This window comes from Salvelinus namaycush, chromosome 32 (genome assembly GCF_016432855.1).
Source record: "Salvelinus namaycush isolate Seneca chromosome 32, SaNama_1.0, whole genome shotgun sequence".
In the NCBI taxonomy this organism is placed as follows: Eukaryota; Metazoa; Chordata; class Actinopteri; order Salmoniformes; family Salmonidae; genus Salvelinus; species Salvelinus namaycush.
Window position 1 is genome coordinate 5,271,569 of NC_052338.1, and position 17,524 is coordinate 5,289,092.

At 44.1% G+C, this 17,524-nt stretch overlaps 1 protein-coding gene across 1 annotated transcript in view; it reads right to left on the reverse strand.

Moving 5' to 3' along the window:
* angpt1 (angiopoietin 1) overlaps positions 1 to 8,655 on the reverse strand; it is a 72,036-nt gene extending 63,381 nt beyond the window's left edge. The window contains exon 1 of the mRNA XM_038971793.1: positions 7,762 to 8,655. Coding sequence (XP_038827721.1) covers positions 7,762 to 8,190 — 429 coding nt within the window. The 5' untranslated portion in view covers positions 8,191 to 8,655. The remainder of the gene's footprint in view (positions 1 to 7,761) is intronic.
* Positions 8,656 to 17,524: the final 8,869 nt, after the last annotated feature.

A 17,524-nucleotide genomic window follows, 5' to 3' on the forward strand; every position in this document is an offset into this window, starting at 1 on the left:
GTTGTCCTCAGTGTTCACATCCATGTGGAAATACTGTGGCATTGTCGTAATGGACTTCCTTATTCCCTTGACATGTTGAGAAGAAAGCTCTGTTCTCTTTTCACCTTCTCTGCTAGTGCAAAGGAGGCAAAGATTAATTTATGGAAGCAGTAGCAGAATAGAACAACGCATTCTGCTATTTTTGTGGTCTTACAAGTTTTGTGCTGGACAGGAAGGAAGCGCTTCTAAGTCTGTTGCATGTCCACTAAATCTATGCATCATCCGATTGTTAGTTTTGGCCCGCATTATCAGCAAAAATGTACTTTGATACAGAGGAAGTCACCCCTAAAATAGCTTGGTCTTTCCTTGGCTCTTTAGGCATGCTGTGTGGCCTTCTAATAGCATAACGAATAGAAATATTCAGCCTTCCGCTGTATTAACCATGTTGTACATCCATTAACCCCTGTATTTACACTAACCAGCATGGCCGTGTTCAGTTTAAAGGCACAGCAATGGGAATTTCACAGGGATAGCACTGTGGGACACGGATTTTGTCTCTCATTTTAACTTCAACAGCTTATTCTGGCAATGCCTCCCTCTGAAGAAACATTGGTTTGAAACCCTTTCTACTGTCTGCACCAAAGTCAAAGTGTGAAGATCTATCACTTTCACTCCCTAGAGGCAGAAGGTTTTTTTTGGCTCCTCAAAATGGACCTTCGTCCAAGTTCCAATGACTTGAGTTGTCCTTTAAATATTGAGGAAGTAGAAAGGGAATCTTGAGTGTATCTCTCCTGTCGGTGATTTATATCTTTCAAACGTTGAACGCATCTGGAAGTGATCAGGTGAGTGATACAACACATCTCACCCCAAGTCATTTTAACTAGGATTTAATGTTGTTGTTTTTTTAAAAGGCAACCTTAATGATCTTTCCTCTACAACTGACCAGGCACACTTCCCCAAGCCCTGCAGCAATAGCCTGGAGTGGGGATGCATTAAATGGCTAGTTTCCAGCAACAAATACCCAAAGATCACAGACAATCTGATCCAATTCCCCCTTCTTTACAGGTCTGCTGGAGAAGTAATATTTAGACAAGCAGAAGCCACCTTTGACTGGGCAGGAATGTTATCAGTGCCTGCTCTTCCCTGGGCCAAGCAGAATTTCAGACGGAATGATCGGGACAGCCTAACGCTTCCCAAACAGCTGCTTGCTTCATCTACCCCCAACAGTTAAGCGCCCATGCATGGGAGTGTGTGTGGTATCCTTTGTTGATTCTTTCACCAGGGTGGCTGGTGTAGCATTAGGGCCAGCTCTCCTCTCGACAAGCAGTCAAGGCTTACGTGATTAAGATAGATAGAGTGGCTGGGACACTTAATCTTCTGTCCAATGAAAAATGTTAACTGCATCCCGATGTTCCTGCACGTCCATAATTAGGCGGAATTATCACTGTGTGTTTTATGGTTGCCTCGTAAAACGTTTCTTCTAATTCTTCCCAATGTTGGTGTCAACTGGTTACTGTAACTTCTCTTATCAATCAACTTTATTGTTGACAAGATTATTGAATGTTGTTCTTTCCGAATATTAAAGATGGATGCATGTTTTTTTTGTCCTTCTTTTTTCCCCCCTTTCGTTTTCCCGCTTCAGATGAAAAATGTCAGAGGTCTGCAGAGAACGCAAATGTGTCAGGGAAGAAACATGATGGTATTAGTGGTGATGGCAGATGCTTTCGCACACTCACATTTATACATTTGTGGAAAAGTTATGCCAGCGGTCTCATTAGTCGAGAATTCAGTACTGTTTCTATAGTATGCTGTATAGTGTGTTGAAGTCCACTGAACAAAGAAAAAGACCAGTGAGATTCAATTTCAGTGGGATTTGAACTCAGACTCTTTTCTACACAGGATGGCCTGACAGTAGGCCTACAATGTAAAAAAAGAAAGAAAAAGCCAATTTAACCAATTGCTTAATCAGCATTATTCTGTGAGTTGAGCAGACTTCAAAAGGACAAGAATTTGAGCTAATCTATTAAAGTGTGTTTACTCAACAAACTCAGCTCAAATTGAGTGAACATTCAATTCAACATGAGAATATACAGTGCAATTGGAAAGTATTCAGACCCCTTGACCTTTTCCACATTTTGTTACGTTACAGTCTTCTTCTAAAATTGATTAAATCAATAAAAAGCTTCAGCAATCTACACACAATATCAAATAATGACAAAGTGAAAACAGGTTTTTAGACATTTTTGAAAAAGTATTAACAATAAAAAGCAGAAATACCTTATTTACATACAGTAAGTGTTCAGACCATTTGCTTTGAGACTCGAAATTGAACTCAGGTGCGCCCTGTTTCCGTTGATCATCCTTGAGATGTTTCTACAACTTGATTGGAGTCCACCTGTGGTAAATTCAATTGATTGGATATGATTTGGAAAGGCACACACCTGTCTATATAAGGTCCCACATTTGACAGTGTATGTCAGAGCAAAAGCCAAGCCATGAGGTCAAAGGAATTATCCGTAGAGCGCCGAGACAGGATTCTGTCAAGGCACATATCTGGGGAAGGGTACCAAACATTTTCTGCAGCATTGAAGGTCCACAAGAACACATTGGCCTCCATCATTCTTAAATGGAAGAAATTTGGAACCACCAAGACTCTTCCTAGAACTGGCCGCCCGGCCAAACTGAAAAGTCGGGGGAGAAGGGCTTTGGTCAGGAAGGTGACCAAGAACCCGATGGTCACTCCGACAGAGCTCTACAATTCCTCTGTGGAGATAGGAGAACCTACCAGAAGGACAACCATCTCTGCAGCACTCCACCAATCAGGCCTTTATCGTAGAGTGGCCAGATGTAAGCCACTCCTCAGTAAAAGGCACATGACAGCCCATTTGGAGTTTGCCAAAAGGCACCTAAAGGACTCTCAGACCATGAGAAACAAGATATTCTGGTCTGATGAATCCAAGATTGAACTCTTTGGCCTGAATGCCAAGCGTCACGTTTGGAGGAAACCTGGCACCATCCCTACGGTGAAGCATGTCTCTGGCAGCATCATGCTGTGGGGATGTTTTTCAGCGGCAGGGACTGGGAGACTAGTCAGGATCGAGGGAAAGATGAACGGAGCAAAGTACAGAGAGATCCTTGATGAAAACCTGCTCTAGCGTGCTCAGGACCTCAGACTGGGGCAAAGGTTCACCTTTCAACAGGACAACGACCCTAAGCACACAGCCAAGACAACGCTGGCGTGGCTTCGGGATACGTCTCTAAATGTCCTTGAGTGGCCCAGCGGGAGCCCGGACTTGAATCGAACATCTCTGGAGAGACTTGAAAATAGCTGTGCGGCAACGCTCCCCATCCAACCTGACAGAGCTTGAGAGGATCTGCGGAGAAGAATGGGAGAAACTCCCCAAATACAGGTGTGCCACCTTGTAGCATCATACCCAAAGGTGCTTCAACAAAGTACTGAGTAAAGGATCTGAATATTTATATAAATATAATCATATATATATTTTTTTTTGTAAATTAGCAAACATTTCTGAAAACCTGTTTTTGCTTTGTCATTATAGAGTATTGTGTGTAGATTGATGAGGGGAAAAAACTCTGTAATCCATTTTACAATAAGGCTGTAATGTAACAAAATGTGGAAAAGGTCAAGGGGTCTGAATACTTTCCAACGGCACTGTATGTTCGTTCAGTTATATGCCCAAATGTTGAGCAAACTCACAATCCTATTACAGCTGGTTGCCTTACAATTGTATTTTGAATCAACATACTTTTCTTACAATGTATAGACGTGGTACTAAATATGTGACGTGATTTTTCTCCACTGAACAATATTTTGCATGCCAGTAGTTTTTCATCATTTATATAGTGTAGGTCACCAATCATTTACAACCCACAGCTTGTTTCAAGTTTAAAAGCAGTTTTAAACCCACTGATGCATAGTGATATGTGCTGTTTCTGAGCAAAAGCCAAACATTTATTTGGGAATTGATATGTACTTACCCGTATCTTTGTGCTTTACTAGAGTGAAATTGTAAATAACAATTTGTTCTTAACTGACTTGCCTAGTTAAATAAAGGTGAAATAATACAAATAAAAAATACAGCATACAGTAAGAAGGAATAACATATTTGCTACTTTCCTAACTACAAACTCAATCAACAGTTCATTGGAATGTAAGATTGAGTCATTTATAAAGAACCACTATTTCTCACAACCTGAGGAGTGAAAAGATAACGTTTCAGAGCTAGATGAAAAGCGGTAAAACTGTCGAGAAGCTTTCCCAAATAGCTTTTAAAAGGCTACACCTATTACTAATAAGCAGAGGGCACAGCATGCTAACGGGTATTGACGACGTTCTGTTAAATGAATCACACAACTCCAGAGTAATCTCCAATCCACTGTGCATTATGTGAAATGATTTGTTCACTTTGTGCCAACATTTTACAGACAAAAATAAACGATTATGTGTTTAAGCAATTCATCATAGATTGGCCTTACAAATCTCATTGGAAAGTCACAATATTGTGAAAAGTACAGCAGAGCTGCTTTTCCAAATTTAGAGTTTGTTTATTTGATTCATGTATTCATTTCAGAGAGACAATCTGTCTTTTCAGAGACAGGGTTCACGTCTCAAAGCTAAGAAAAGCAATTCAGTTGCCAAGTGGTATCAGTGATGACCTCACAATTCATTAACGTCACAGTGAAACCGTATTTGTGATCTTAAACACCTAACTGGCTTTACAACCAAATCATTACTCAGACATAGGCAAAAGAACATGACACCTCACCATGAAAAGACTCATTCATTATTTGCAATATCTAATACATAACAGGTCTTCATTTGTTGGAGGAAAAGGACGTGATGGCGCAACCTGGTCTCAGAGCATTTCGTATTATTCTGTATGTAAATCCAAGTTGGTAAGTTTCGTATGGTATGTATTCATTTGTGGATGTCCATCCACCATTTTGTATGATATGTTACGATTTTCAATCAAAAGTTTGGACATACCTACTCATTCAAGGGTTTTTCTTTATGTTGACTATTTTCTACATTGTAGAATGAAATAACACATATGGAATCATGTAGTAACCAAAAAAGTGTTCAACAAATCAAAATATATTTGAGATTCTTCAAAGTAGCCACCCTTTGACTTGATGACAGCTTTGCAGACTCTTGGCATTCTCTCAACCAGCTTCACCTGGAATTATTGAAGGAGTTCCCACATATGCTGAGCACTTGTTGGCTGCTTTTACTTCACTCTGCGGTCCAACTCATCCCAAACCATCTCAATGGACAGATTTCCACCGGTCTAATGGCCATTGCTCGTGTTTCCTTCACACAGTCTTCTGTGAACAGTTGATATTTAGTTGTGTCTGTTACTTGAACTCTGTGAAGCATTTATTTGGGCTGCAATTTCTGAGGCTGGTAACTCTAATGAACTTATCCTCTGCAGTAGAGTTAACTCTGGGTCTTCCTTTCATGTGGCAGTCCTCATGAGAGCCAGTTTCATCATAGCGCTTGATGGTTTTTGCGACTGTACTTCAAGAAACTTTGAAGTCCTTGAAATTTTCCGTATTGACTGATCTTCATGTCTTAAAGTAATGATGGACTGTCGTTTGTCTTTGCGTATTTGAGCTGTTCTTGCCATAATATAGGCTTGGTCTTTTACCAGATAGGGCTATCTTCTGTATATCACCCCTACCTTGTCATAACACAAATGACTGGCTCAAATGCATTAAGTAGGAAAGTAATTCCACAAAATAACTTATAACAAGGCACACCTGTTAATTTAAATGCATTCCAGGTGACTACCTCATGAAGCTGGTTGAGAGAATGCCAAGAGTGTGCAAAGTTGTCATCAAGGCAAAGCGTGGCTACTTTGAAGAATCTCAAATATAAAATATTTTTTGATTTGTTTAACACATTTTTGTTTACTACATGATTCCATATGTGTTATTTCACAGTTTTGATGTCTTCACTATTATTCTGCAATGTAGATTGTAAAAATAAAGAAAAACCCTTGAATGAGTAGGTGTGTCCAAACTATTGACTGATACTGTATGCTACTTATTTGATAAATGTACAATATCTTGCGAATTTGCACAACGTACAATATGTTGGAATTTGCTAATCGTATGATATGTTACACATTCTAGGTAGCGTTAGCTAGGGTAGGGTTAGGGTTACGGTTAAGGTTAGGGTTAAGTTTAGGTGAAGGGTTAGCTAACATGCTAAGAACTTGCAAAGTAGCTAAAAAAAATAGTAAGTAGTTGAAAAATTGCGAATGATCTCAAATACTAAAGTTGTCTGTAATGAGATTCGAACTCGCAACCTTTGGGTTGCTGGACATTTGTATTATACACCAACCCATCCCCCCCTACCAACCACCCTCCTTTCATTTTTGCCTTAAGTAACCATCTGTCTTAGTTAACTATACCAAACATAACATATCATACTAAATTAAATTCACCGATTTACGTTCAGAATAATACAAAATGCTCTGAGACCAGATTGGACATAGTCATATGCACCACAGGCATCTGTCTCTTAACCCCCTAATAGATGGTAAATTAGCAACACTCAATTTGAAATGTACGCAGCTTATTTTCCTTGCCTACAATTCTTGGCAAGCCCAATGAGAAGGATATTTATTTGTTGATTGCTTTCCCAGTTGTGTTCACTGAGCACTGCGTTGCAAAATCATTATTTATGTTTCCCGCAATACTCTACCTTACCCAGTTGTAACATCATATTTGCTTTAACCTCTATTTAAATCTTAAAACTACCCTTGCCTGTTGAGAATCCAATTTGAAGGTTACCCTTCAAAAGCATACAGAGCGTTGAAGTAAAAATGGATACACAATTTTGCACGGCAAAATATATAAAAGGGAAAATGGAAGATGCATTCTCAATAACAAGTAAATATCCCCTTTTATAAAATAAAAAAAATATTGTTTAATGACTTTCCTGTTAGTAAATCCTGTCCATCAATCAATATAATGTACTTTGAAAATACCTGATTATCCCATTAAGTTGTTTTCTTTGTATTCTAATGCTACAGTCTGGACTAATGAGAAGTCCTGGGTAGCAGTACATAGAGGGAGCATTCTTCCCTCACACTCTCACAGGGGTCTTTATTGGTTTCCTGTCATTAAAGAGACAGCACACTGGAGAACTCTGGGTGACTAACATAATACTACCACCACTTTGTGACGGACGCAGCGCGGAACGTAACTGGACGTCTTTGGAATTTGCTCAGGGAGCACGGAGATTTTCGGAGAAGTACTGAGTACTGATCTTACACAAATAGATCAGTGGTTAATACAGACAGTTAGGTAATGAAACAGCTTTGTGGATTTAAATTATATATGGATGTTGGTTATTTGTCGGTATGTGACAGTCGCACAAAGGCTTTTAACCAGATTAATAGGACCCTCATTCAGTATCGTAGGCTTCTGTATGAGATTTGCTCACCAAGTTTTACATTTGTCATAATGAGCAATCACCAATACAAGATCCGCTCCAAGATCTTAAACCATTAATAAAAGTCTCGTAGAACACAGTTCCAGCCAATATGAACACGGACGTATCCCTGACAATGCAGTAAGGACATGAATTAAGACAACCACAAGAAACCTCTAATTGAAAGCCGGAGAACATCATTCTCAAACACACGTCACTTTAAAGGTGTCACGAAACACCAGGGAAAAAATCAGAAAGTCAACATAAAAGAACACCTGTGTTCGTCTAAAGTTGTGACAGTGTGACCACTTCTCACTTACCTTCTGCAGCCACTGAGTGTAGTTCTCCATGACGTGCTCCAGGTGTTGGATCTTCTGGGAAGCGAAGTCCTGTTCCAGTGGTGGAGCGTCTCTCTGCAGCGCATTGGCGCTGTTAAACTGGGTCGCGGCTTTCCCTTGTCGGCATGAATTCCCTCCGCTGCCATCGCCCTCAGGTAGGATAAAGGTGTAGGTGCACTGTCCATGCTGGACTCTGTGGTACCTCCGATTACTGCTGCTACTACTACCACTACTACTTTCACTACTAGTACTACTACTGCTGCTCCCCGTGATGCCACCTGTGCTGCCCTGTCCTGTGCTGCTGGCACTGCCATCTGCCCCTTTTCTCTGCTCCCCCCCACCACAGCTTACTGCCACCAGCAGGGCTGCCAAGGAAAGCCAGTGGCCTGAAAACGTGTTCCACAACATCATATCAGCCTGGGGGAAAGGTTGAAAAGTAAAGTCCTTGTATCGTTGGATTCTGGATTTTCTTCCGTTTAGCGGTCAGTCTTGGGCCAGTATTCCCTTTGGCTGGAGTAGAATCAGAGCGCTATAAGGATCCCAGTCGATGTAGAATATGTGTCGCCCATCCCTGTGCTGGACCTCCTACTGTGAGAAGGTCTGGAGGGCATCGCCGGTGTGCTTACACACACACGCGTGTGATATGGGTTTCTGGAGTGCTGTAAGTCCGGTCACAAGTCAGCCAGAAGTCAGTCGTCCAGGGCTCACCACATACACGTGTTGCACCGCGACAGCTTGTATGTTTATATATATGATCCTTGTTTACACTACGTCAACGCAGCATGTGCATGTATGTCTACATGTATTGAATATGAGTGTCAGTGCATACAGATAGTGTCGTCAGACCTCCTCTTGTGTCTCTGCTCTGCTCTTCCTCCTCCGTCTCTGCTCTGGTTTCCCTCTGTGACTCAACGACTGGAGCGAGGCTCACTAAAGAACAGCACCGGGCTTCCAGCACACTCTGAGCCTGCCCCTCACAGAGACTGCAGAGGAATGTGTGTGTATGGACGAGTCTCTCTCTCTCTCTCTGTGTGTGTGTGTGTGTGTGTAAGGCAGAAAGGGACCCCAGTACAGAGGATGTGCTCAGACTACGAGGATCGGTTTACAAGCTCTGTGACCTGAGGTTTGTGTGGTAGCCCTGCCCCTGTAAACACTAAGTCTGTTCCCATCTCCCCTGCACGACGGTAAACAACAGACAGCACAGGATTCTCACTGTCCATCCACTATATAACACAGGCGTTCACAATGCTGATCACACATGTCGAAGGTTGTATTTCCCTGTTTTTTAGTAAATGTAGTTTTATCCCATTTAGGTGGTAATAGAATTCGATGTTTACATACTTTATCATATTGAATGAAGTGATATATCATATCTAATGTTCTTTTCTCCTCCCACCAAAAATAGCCACAACATGGTGCAAAACTCTGCGAAAGCTGTCAAAATTCCAATCTGGGAGAGCGCTCCGTGTTTTCAGGAAAACCGAAATCCAAGAGTGAGTAGATAGAGGAGGAATGTCTTCATCGGCAGCCAGCGAGGGAGGCCAAGGGAATACTGTGGTGAAAGGGCCAGGGTCAAAAGTCAAGTCCCTATTATGGACAGTGCCCTGACATCCCTAGGATTCAGGGCAGGCTATCAACAGATACAAATGACCAGGTCCTCATCACTTCACTGTGGTCCAAAGCACCCCGATGTGTGTGTGATGTGTACGTATTCTGTCATAGTGGGGACACAGTGTGGGAAAGGAAGGGTGTGTGAATTAATGCATTGAGGAGACCCAAGATAACAAATCCCCAGAATAACCAAGGCTACCCAAGACACAAAGCATGTGCAAACATTTCTGGGAAATCTGGGTACTGTTGACGTACTTTGCTGGCGTCTGTTACAAAGTCCAAACGAAGCAGAGTCATTGAATGTATTAAATCAAAACTACTTGCACTGCCATGAACATTAGCTTAAATGCCATGCTGTCAAATAAGATATACTATCATACAGTCTGCTGTATACATACCAGGGTTGAAGGCAGTCAGTTCAGGAAGTAAACTGAAATTCCAATTCAACGATTGAAAAAAGGGCATCTATTTTCAATGACTTCTCAATAAGCTATTTATGTGAGCAAAAACATTTTTGGGGGGAATTTTAAGTTCTTGAATTGACTGACGTCAATTTAAATTGAGCCCAACCCTGATACATACGTAGGCATACATCTAAAATCTAATCTAATCAAATCTACTCACATGCTTCGTAAACAACAGGTGTAGACTAATAGTGAAATATTTACTTATGTGTCCTTCCCAACAACGCAGAGAGAGAAAAATATAAATAATAAAACAAATATTAACACAAGGAATAAATACACAATGAGTACCATAACTTGGCCTTATTTCCTTTATTCAGATTACGACCTCTTACTTTCTGTTATTTGAAAATGAAATAATCTCAAAAATATGGCTAATTTTTAAAAACAAGCCATAGAAAGTTGGTTGCAATTTCAGTTGAATCCAACAGAAAAGACTGAACAAATATTACAACAATATTATGGTTAAACTCAAATATAATAATTGATCAAAATAAAAAAATATATGGAAATGTCTGCTCCACTCAAAAATGGAAGAGGAAATTGGAAGGGGGAAACAGTAAGGAACTTGTCTGTCGTCCCTGCATTAAAGACTAAAAGTGGTTAAAAAAATTGTGACAAATAAAAAAAGTATACCTGTTTCATTTAAGAACAGCTGTACCATATAGATTGCAAAATAGTTGGGAAGAGTTTTTCAATGTACCGATTCCATGGCACATGGTTTATGAACTGATGCACAAAATGACACCAGAAACAAAACCAAGAGTTTTTCAATTTAAATGATGATACAACATTCTTGCAACCAACAGAATGTTATATATATGGGGTATACAACCATCCCAGCTCTGCAGAAACAGAATCAAGTTGCAAAGAGACAGAATCATTAGATCATTTGTTTTGGTACTGTCCATATGTAGCTTGTTTTTGGGTCGCAGGTCCAGGAACGGCTGAAGAATTGCAACATTTACCTGGAGCTAACTCTGCAAATAGCACTGCTGGGTGATTTAAAAAGTCAGAGTCAATTGATCAATAATACAATAATTGTAACGGGTGTCTAGTTCTTCCTCCTCCTCGGACGAGGAGAGGAGAGAAGGATCGGAGGACCAAAATGCAGCGGGTTGTGAATACATAATGATTTAATTACAGACGAAGACGAAACATGAAGAACACTTGAAATGATACCAAAATAACAAAACGAAAACGTAGACAGACCTGAACTATGAGAACTTACATGTAACACGAAGAACGCACGAACAGGTACAGACTACAACAAACGAACGAACAAACCGAAACAGTCCCGTGTGGTGCATAGACACAGACACGGAAGACAACCACCCACAAACAAACAGTGTGAAAACACCTACCTTAATATGATTCTCAATCAGAGGAGATGAAAACCACCTGCCTCTAATTGAGAACCATATCAGGTACCCAAAACCAACATAGAAACAGAAAACATAGACTGCCCACCCAAAACTCACGCCCTGACCAATAAACACATACCAAACAACAGAAAACAGGTCAGGAACGTGACAGAACCCCCCCCTCAAGGTGCGAACTCCGGGCGCACCCCTACAACTCAAGGGGAGGGTCTGGGTGGGCATCTGTCCGCGGTGGCGGCTCCGGCGGTGGACGAGGACACCACTCCACCACTGTCTTTGTCCCCCTCCTTAGCGTCCTTTGAATGGCGACCCTCGCCCCCGACCATGGTCCAGGAACCTTCACCAACGCTCCTCTAAAATAGAGGAGACAACTCAGGACAAAGAGGTAGCTCAGGACAAAGAGGTAGCTCAGGACAGAGAGGTAGCTCAGGACAGAGAGGTAGCTCCGGACAGAGAGGTAGCTCCGGACAGAGAGGTAGCTTAGGACAGAGGGACAACTCTGTACTAATGGCAGCTCCGGACTGAGTGGCAGCTCCGGACTGGGTGGCAGCTCATGACTGGAGGGCAGCTCATGACTGGAGGGCAGCTCATGACTGGAGGGCAGCTCATGACTGGAGGGCAGCTCATGACTGGAGGGCAGCTCATGACTGTAGGGCAGCTCATGACTGAAGGGCAGCTCATGACTGAAGGGCAGCTCATGACTGTAGGGCAGCTCATGACTGTAGGGCAGCTCATGACTGTAGGGCAGCTCATGACTGTAGGGCAGCTCTGGCAGCTCCTGACTGGCTGGCGGTTCTGGCAGCTCCTGACTGGCTGGCGGATCTGGCAGCTCCTGACTGGCTGGCGGCTCTGGCAGCTCCTGACTGGCTGGCGGCTCTGGCAGCTCCTGACTGGCTGGCGGCTCTGGCAGCTCCTGACTGGCTGGCGGCTCTGGCGGCTCCTGACTGGCTGGCGGCTCTGGCGGCTCCTGACTGGCTGGCGGCTCTGGCGGCTCCTGACTGGCTGGCGGCTCCTGACTGGCTGGCGGCTCTGGCGGCTCCTGACTGACGGACGGCTCTAGCGGCTCCTGACTGACGGACGGCTCTAATGGCTCGGGACAGACGGGCGGCTCTAATGGCTCGTGGCAGACGGAGGGCTCAGAAGGCGCTGGGCAGACGGATGGCTCAGAAGGCGCTGGGCAGACGGATGGCTCAGAAGGCGCTGGGCAGACGGATGGCTCAGAAGGCGCTGGGCAGACGGATGGCTCAGAAGGCGCTGGGCAGACGGATGGCTCAGAAGGCGCTGGGCAGACGGATGGCTCAGAAGGCGCTGGGCAGACGGATGGCTCAGACGGCGCTGGGCAGACGGATGGCTCAGACGGCGCTGGGCAGACGGATGGCTCAGACGGCGCTGGGCAGACAGATGGCTCAGACGGCGCTGGGCAGACAGATGGCTCAGATGGCACTGTGCAGACGGATGGCTCAGACGGAGCTGGGCAGACAGGCAGTGCAGAAGGCGTTGGGCAGACGGCCGACTCTGACCCGCGGAGGCGCACAGTAGGCCTGGTGCGTGGTGCCGGAACTGGTGGTACCGGACTGGAGACACGCACCTCAAGGCTAGTGCGGGGAGCAGGAACAGGGCACACTGGACTCTCGATACGCACTATAGGCCTGGTGCGTGGTACCGGAACTGGAGGTACCGGGCTGACGGCACGCACCTCAGGGCGAGTGCGGGGAGAAGGAACAGTGCGTACAGGGCTCTGGAGACGCACAGGAGGCTTGATGCGTGGTGCCGAAACTGGAGGCACTGGGCTGGAGACACGCACCACAGGGAGAGTGCGTGGAGGAGGAACAGTGCGTACAGGGCTCTGAGGACGCACATGAGGCTTGGTGCGTGGTGCAGGCACTGGTGGTACTGAGCTGGGGCGGGAAGGTGGCGCCGGATATACCGGACCGTGTAGGCGTACTGGCTCCCTTGAGCACTGAACCTGCCCAACCTTACCTGGTTGTATGCTCCCCGTCGCCTGACCAGTGCGGGGAGGTGGAATAACCCGCACCGGGCTATGTAGGCGAACCGGGGACACCATGCGTAAGGCTGGTGCCATGTAAGCCGGCCCAAGGAGACGTACTGGTGGTCAGATATGTAGAGCCGGCTTCATGGCACTTGGCTCAATGCTCAATCTAGCCCTACCAGTGCGGGGAGGTGGAATAACCCGCACCGGGCTATGCACACGTACAGGAGACACCGTGCGCTCTACTGCGTAACACGGTGTCTGCCCGTACTCCCGCTCTCCACGGTTAGCCTGGGAAGTGGGCGCAGGTCTCCTACCTGCCCTAGACCCACTACCTCTTAGCCCCCCCCCAATAAATTTTTGGGTTGTACTTGCGGGCTTTTCGGGCTTCCGTGCTGCCTCCTCATATCGTCGCCTCTCCGCTTTAGATGCCTCCAGCTCCGCCTTGGGACGGCGACACTCCTCTGGCTCTGCCCAGGGTCCTTCTCCGTCCAGAATCTCTTCCCATGTCCAATCCTCCTTGACCCACTGCTGCTGTCGTTGCTGTCCGTTAACCCGCTGCTTGATCTGGGTTTGGTGGGTGATTCTGTAACGGGCTTCCTCCTTCTCCTCATCCGAAGAGGAGTAGCAAGGATTGGACCAAAATGCAGCGGGGTGTGAATACATAATGATTTAATTACAGACGAAGACGAAACATGAAGAACACTTGAAATGATACCAAAATAACAAAACGAAAACGTAGACAGACCTGAACTATGAGAACTTACATGTAACACGAAGAACGCACGAACAGGTACAGACTACAACAAACGAACGAACAAACCGAAACAGTCCCGTGTGGTGCATAGACACAGACACGGAAGACAACCACCCACAAACAAACAGTGTGAAAACACCTACCTTAATATGATTCTCAATCAGAGGAGATGAAAACCACCTGCCTCTAATTGAGAACCATATCAGGTACCCAAAACCAACATAGAAACAGAAAACGTAGACTGCCCACCCAAAACTCACGCCCTGACCAATAAACACATACCAAACAACAGAAAACAGGTCAGGAACGTGACAATAATACTCTTAGCAAAAAGGTTTATCTTAAATGTACAATCTGTAGAAACTACGAGAATAGAAAGGTTCAGAACCTCTGTGAAACATCACAGCACAGTTGAAAAGTATATGGCAAATAGAAATCAAAACTGGATGGTGTTCTGAGATAGATGGGAGGGATTGAGGGTAACTGAAGGATGGGACTTAAAAGAAACAAAAGATAACTATTGTAAAATATACTGTGTCCGTAAAATGTATATAGCATGTATGAAAGTAGAAACCTAAGTGTTGTCGTCTATTAGTTTACTCCAATTAGGGGAGGGGTAGTAGGGTTAGGGAAAATATATTAAAAAAATATCTATATACTGTACATACAGGAAAGAGTTAGTGCAAAAAGGGTCGATACAGATAATCCGGGTAGATATTTTTTAACTATTTAACTAACTATTTAGCAGTCTGATGGCTTGGGGTCTGTTCAGGGTCCTGTCTGTTCCAGACGTGGTGTATCGGTACTGCTTGTCATGTGGTAGCAGAGAGAACAGTTTATGACTTGGGTGGCTGGAGTCCGCCTGGTGTAGAGGTCCTGGATGGCAGGGATCTCTACCCCAGTGATGTACTGGGCCGTATGCACTACCTTCTCTAGCGTCTTGTGGTCGGATGCCAAACAGTTGCCATACCAAGCGGTGTAGAACTTGTTGAGGATCTGAGGGCCTACGCCGAATCTCTTCAGCCTCCTAAGGGGGAAGAGGCGTTGTCGTGCCCTCTCCACAACTGTGTGTTGCTGTGTGTGAACCGTGATAATTCCTTAGTGATGTGGACACCGAGAAACTTGAAGCTCTCGACCCGCTCCACTGCAACCCCTTCGATGTGGATGGGGGTGTGCCCCGCCCTCTGTTTCCTGCACCACATTGCCAGGTCACTGACCTTCTCCTTATAGGCGGTCCAGTCGTCGGTGATCAAGCCAACCAACATCGTGTCGTCGGCAAATCTGATGATGTTGGAGTCGTGCGCGGCCACGTAGTCGTGAGCCTACACGCCAATACATTTGTACTATCAAATTACGAAGCAGAAATACATTGTCATATCAGACACAACCTCCTTTTAGCTCATATTGGCATAGTCGGTGTCTTTTCACAACAAGCAGCAATTGTAAGTCTACAGGAGGAAACACACAAGCTGTTCGTACTTACAGCATCTTAATTGAGTTGTGTAATCTCACATCTGAATTCTCATAGAAATGTAAACATTGAACATTGAGAAAACAAACGCAGTTTCATAGCTACAGGACTACAGCCATTTTTTTTAAACTGATGCGGTCCCAAGTGGGTCTTTCGACATAACACTTTCTTTGACAAAATGTGATAATCGGCCAACTTGTGACAATCAAGCACAGCATGGATTATGTCCGCTGCTGCTATACAGCTTTTCTAAATCGGAATCGGGCTCGTGTTGTGCTTTTGAAAAATAAATTAGCACCGTTTATTGGTTGTCAGTTGATTTCTTCCATGCGTGTGCACATACACAATACACATAAACATACACTATACATGCAAGACAATTATTACATTGAGACTACTGAATTGTCTATAAATATCAAGATTGAAAAATGTACAAATTGCGTAAAAAAAGTATGGCTATACGTAGAAGACAAGTCTCAATTGTCATAAAATGATTACGTTGTCTCCATATAACCAGATGACAACAGTAAATCATATTAGCCTCTTGAAAGAAAGATAACTGTTACAAAATGCACAAAGTGAGTTTAATTTAACCCAGAGTTATAGCCCAATAGAGACTTAAGCAACGTATTCAGACCCTCTTCAATAGCTTAACACCCTTCGTATACAACAAGGGAAATTTGAATTAATTACACGGTTGTGCAATCCTTTCAGAGCTCCACTGTGTTGCTGACACTATGAGGACATAGAAGAGGCTTTAGCCCCTAATCCCCAGGTTTGTCATGGCAATGCTGAACCTGCGCCAGCGACCATACCCATTCATTGCAAGTGCTAACGTGGGTCATAGCAGTGTATTATTCTCCTGTTTGGAGTTTGGAGTCCAGGGCAGACCTGTCATATTCTGAGTTCCTACTGAAAGACCCACAGTTGAGTCCCAGCGTGGTCTAAGGGGACCGTAAAGCATACACACAATGGCTGTGTTAACACGCCTCAGCGTGATGACTTTACTTTTCAAACTTGACGGTTGAGAGGTGAGAATTAGGGATGAAGCTGTGTGTGTGTGTATGTATGCGTGTGTGTCTTGGTGTGAATGGGAGTAGCTATGTGTTTGAGTATATAATAATAATAATAATAATGGATTGGATTTATATAGTGCCTTTCTACCGACTGAGGTACTCTGAGTGCTTTACATAGTAAAGTAAATGAATTACTTGCACATTCATCTTCTGCACATCTTTCACTCCAGTGTTTAATTGCTCAATTGTAATTACTTCGCCACTACGGCCTATTTATTGCCTTACCTCCCTAATCTTACCTCATTTGCACACACTGTATATAGATTATTTCTATTGTGTTATTGACTGTACGTTTGTTTATTCCATGTGTAACACTGTGTTGTTGTTTGTGTCGCACTGCTTTGCTTTATCTTGGCCAGGTCGCAGTTATAAATGAGAACTTGTTCTCAACTGGCCTACCTGGTTAAATAAAGGTGAAATAAAAACAATTTAAAAGGGGGAAACTCACCTCATCAATGTGTGTCACCCAACTGGGGTTAACACCGCTATTCTGGTAATAGGTGCCATGGGATTGTTTTTGACCACAGAGAGTCAGGACACCCGTTTAACATCCCATCCAAAAGACAGCACCCTGAGCAGGGCAATGTCTCCTTTACTGCCCTGGGGCATTGGGATTCAATCTTAAGACCAGAGGGAAGCGTGTCCCCTACTGGCCCTCCAACAACACTTCCAGCAGCATTTGGTCTCCCATCCAGGGACCTACCAGGACCGATTCTGCTTAGCTTCAGAGGCAAGCCAGCAGTGAGATGCAAGGTGGTATGCTGAGAGAGGAGAGCTGTTCACCTGCAACTAAATCCATAGGGGTACTTCAACAAGGCCTACATTACAATGAGCTCACAATGTAAGCTCACTTACCAAGATCCTCGGGGCAAAAAATGAAGCGGCTCAATCTCTCACGGATTTCCTTGCAAGGAAGTGCATTTAAAAACGACATAAGAATAGAAACATACACACTCAACACACCAGAAACAAGACAAAGTGGGCGTCTTGTCAC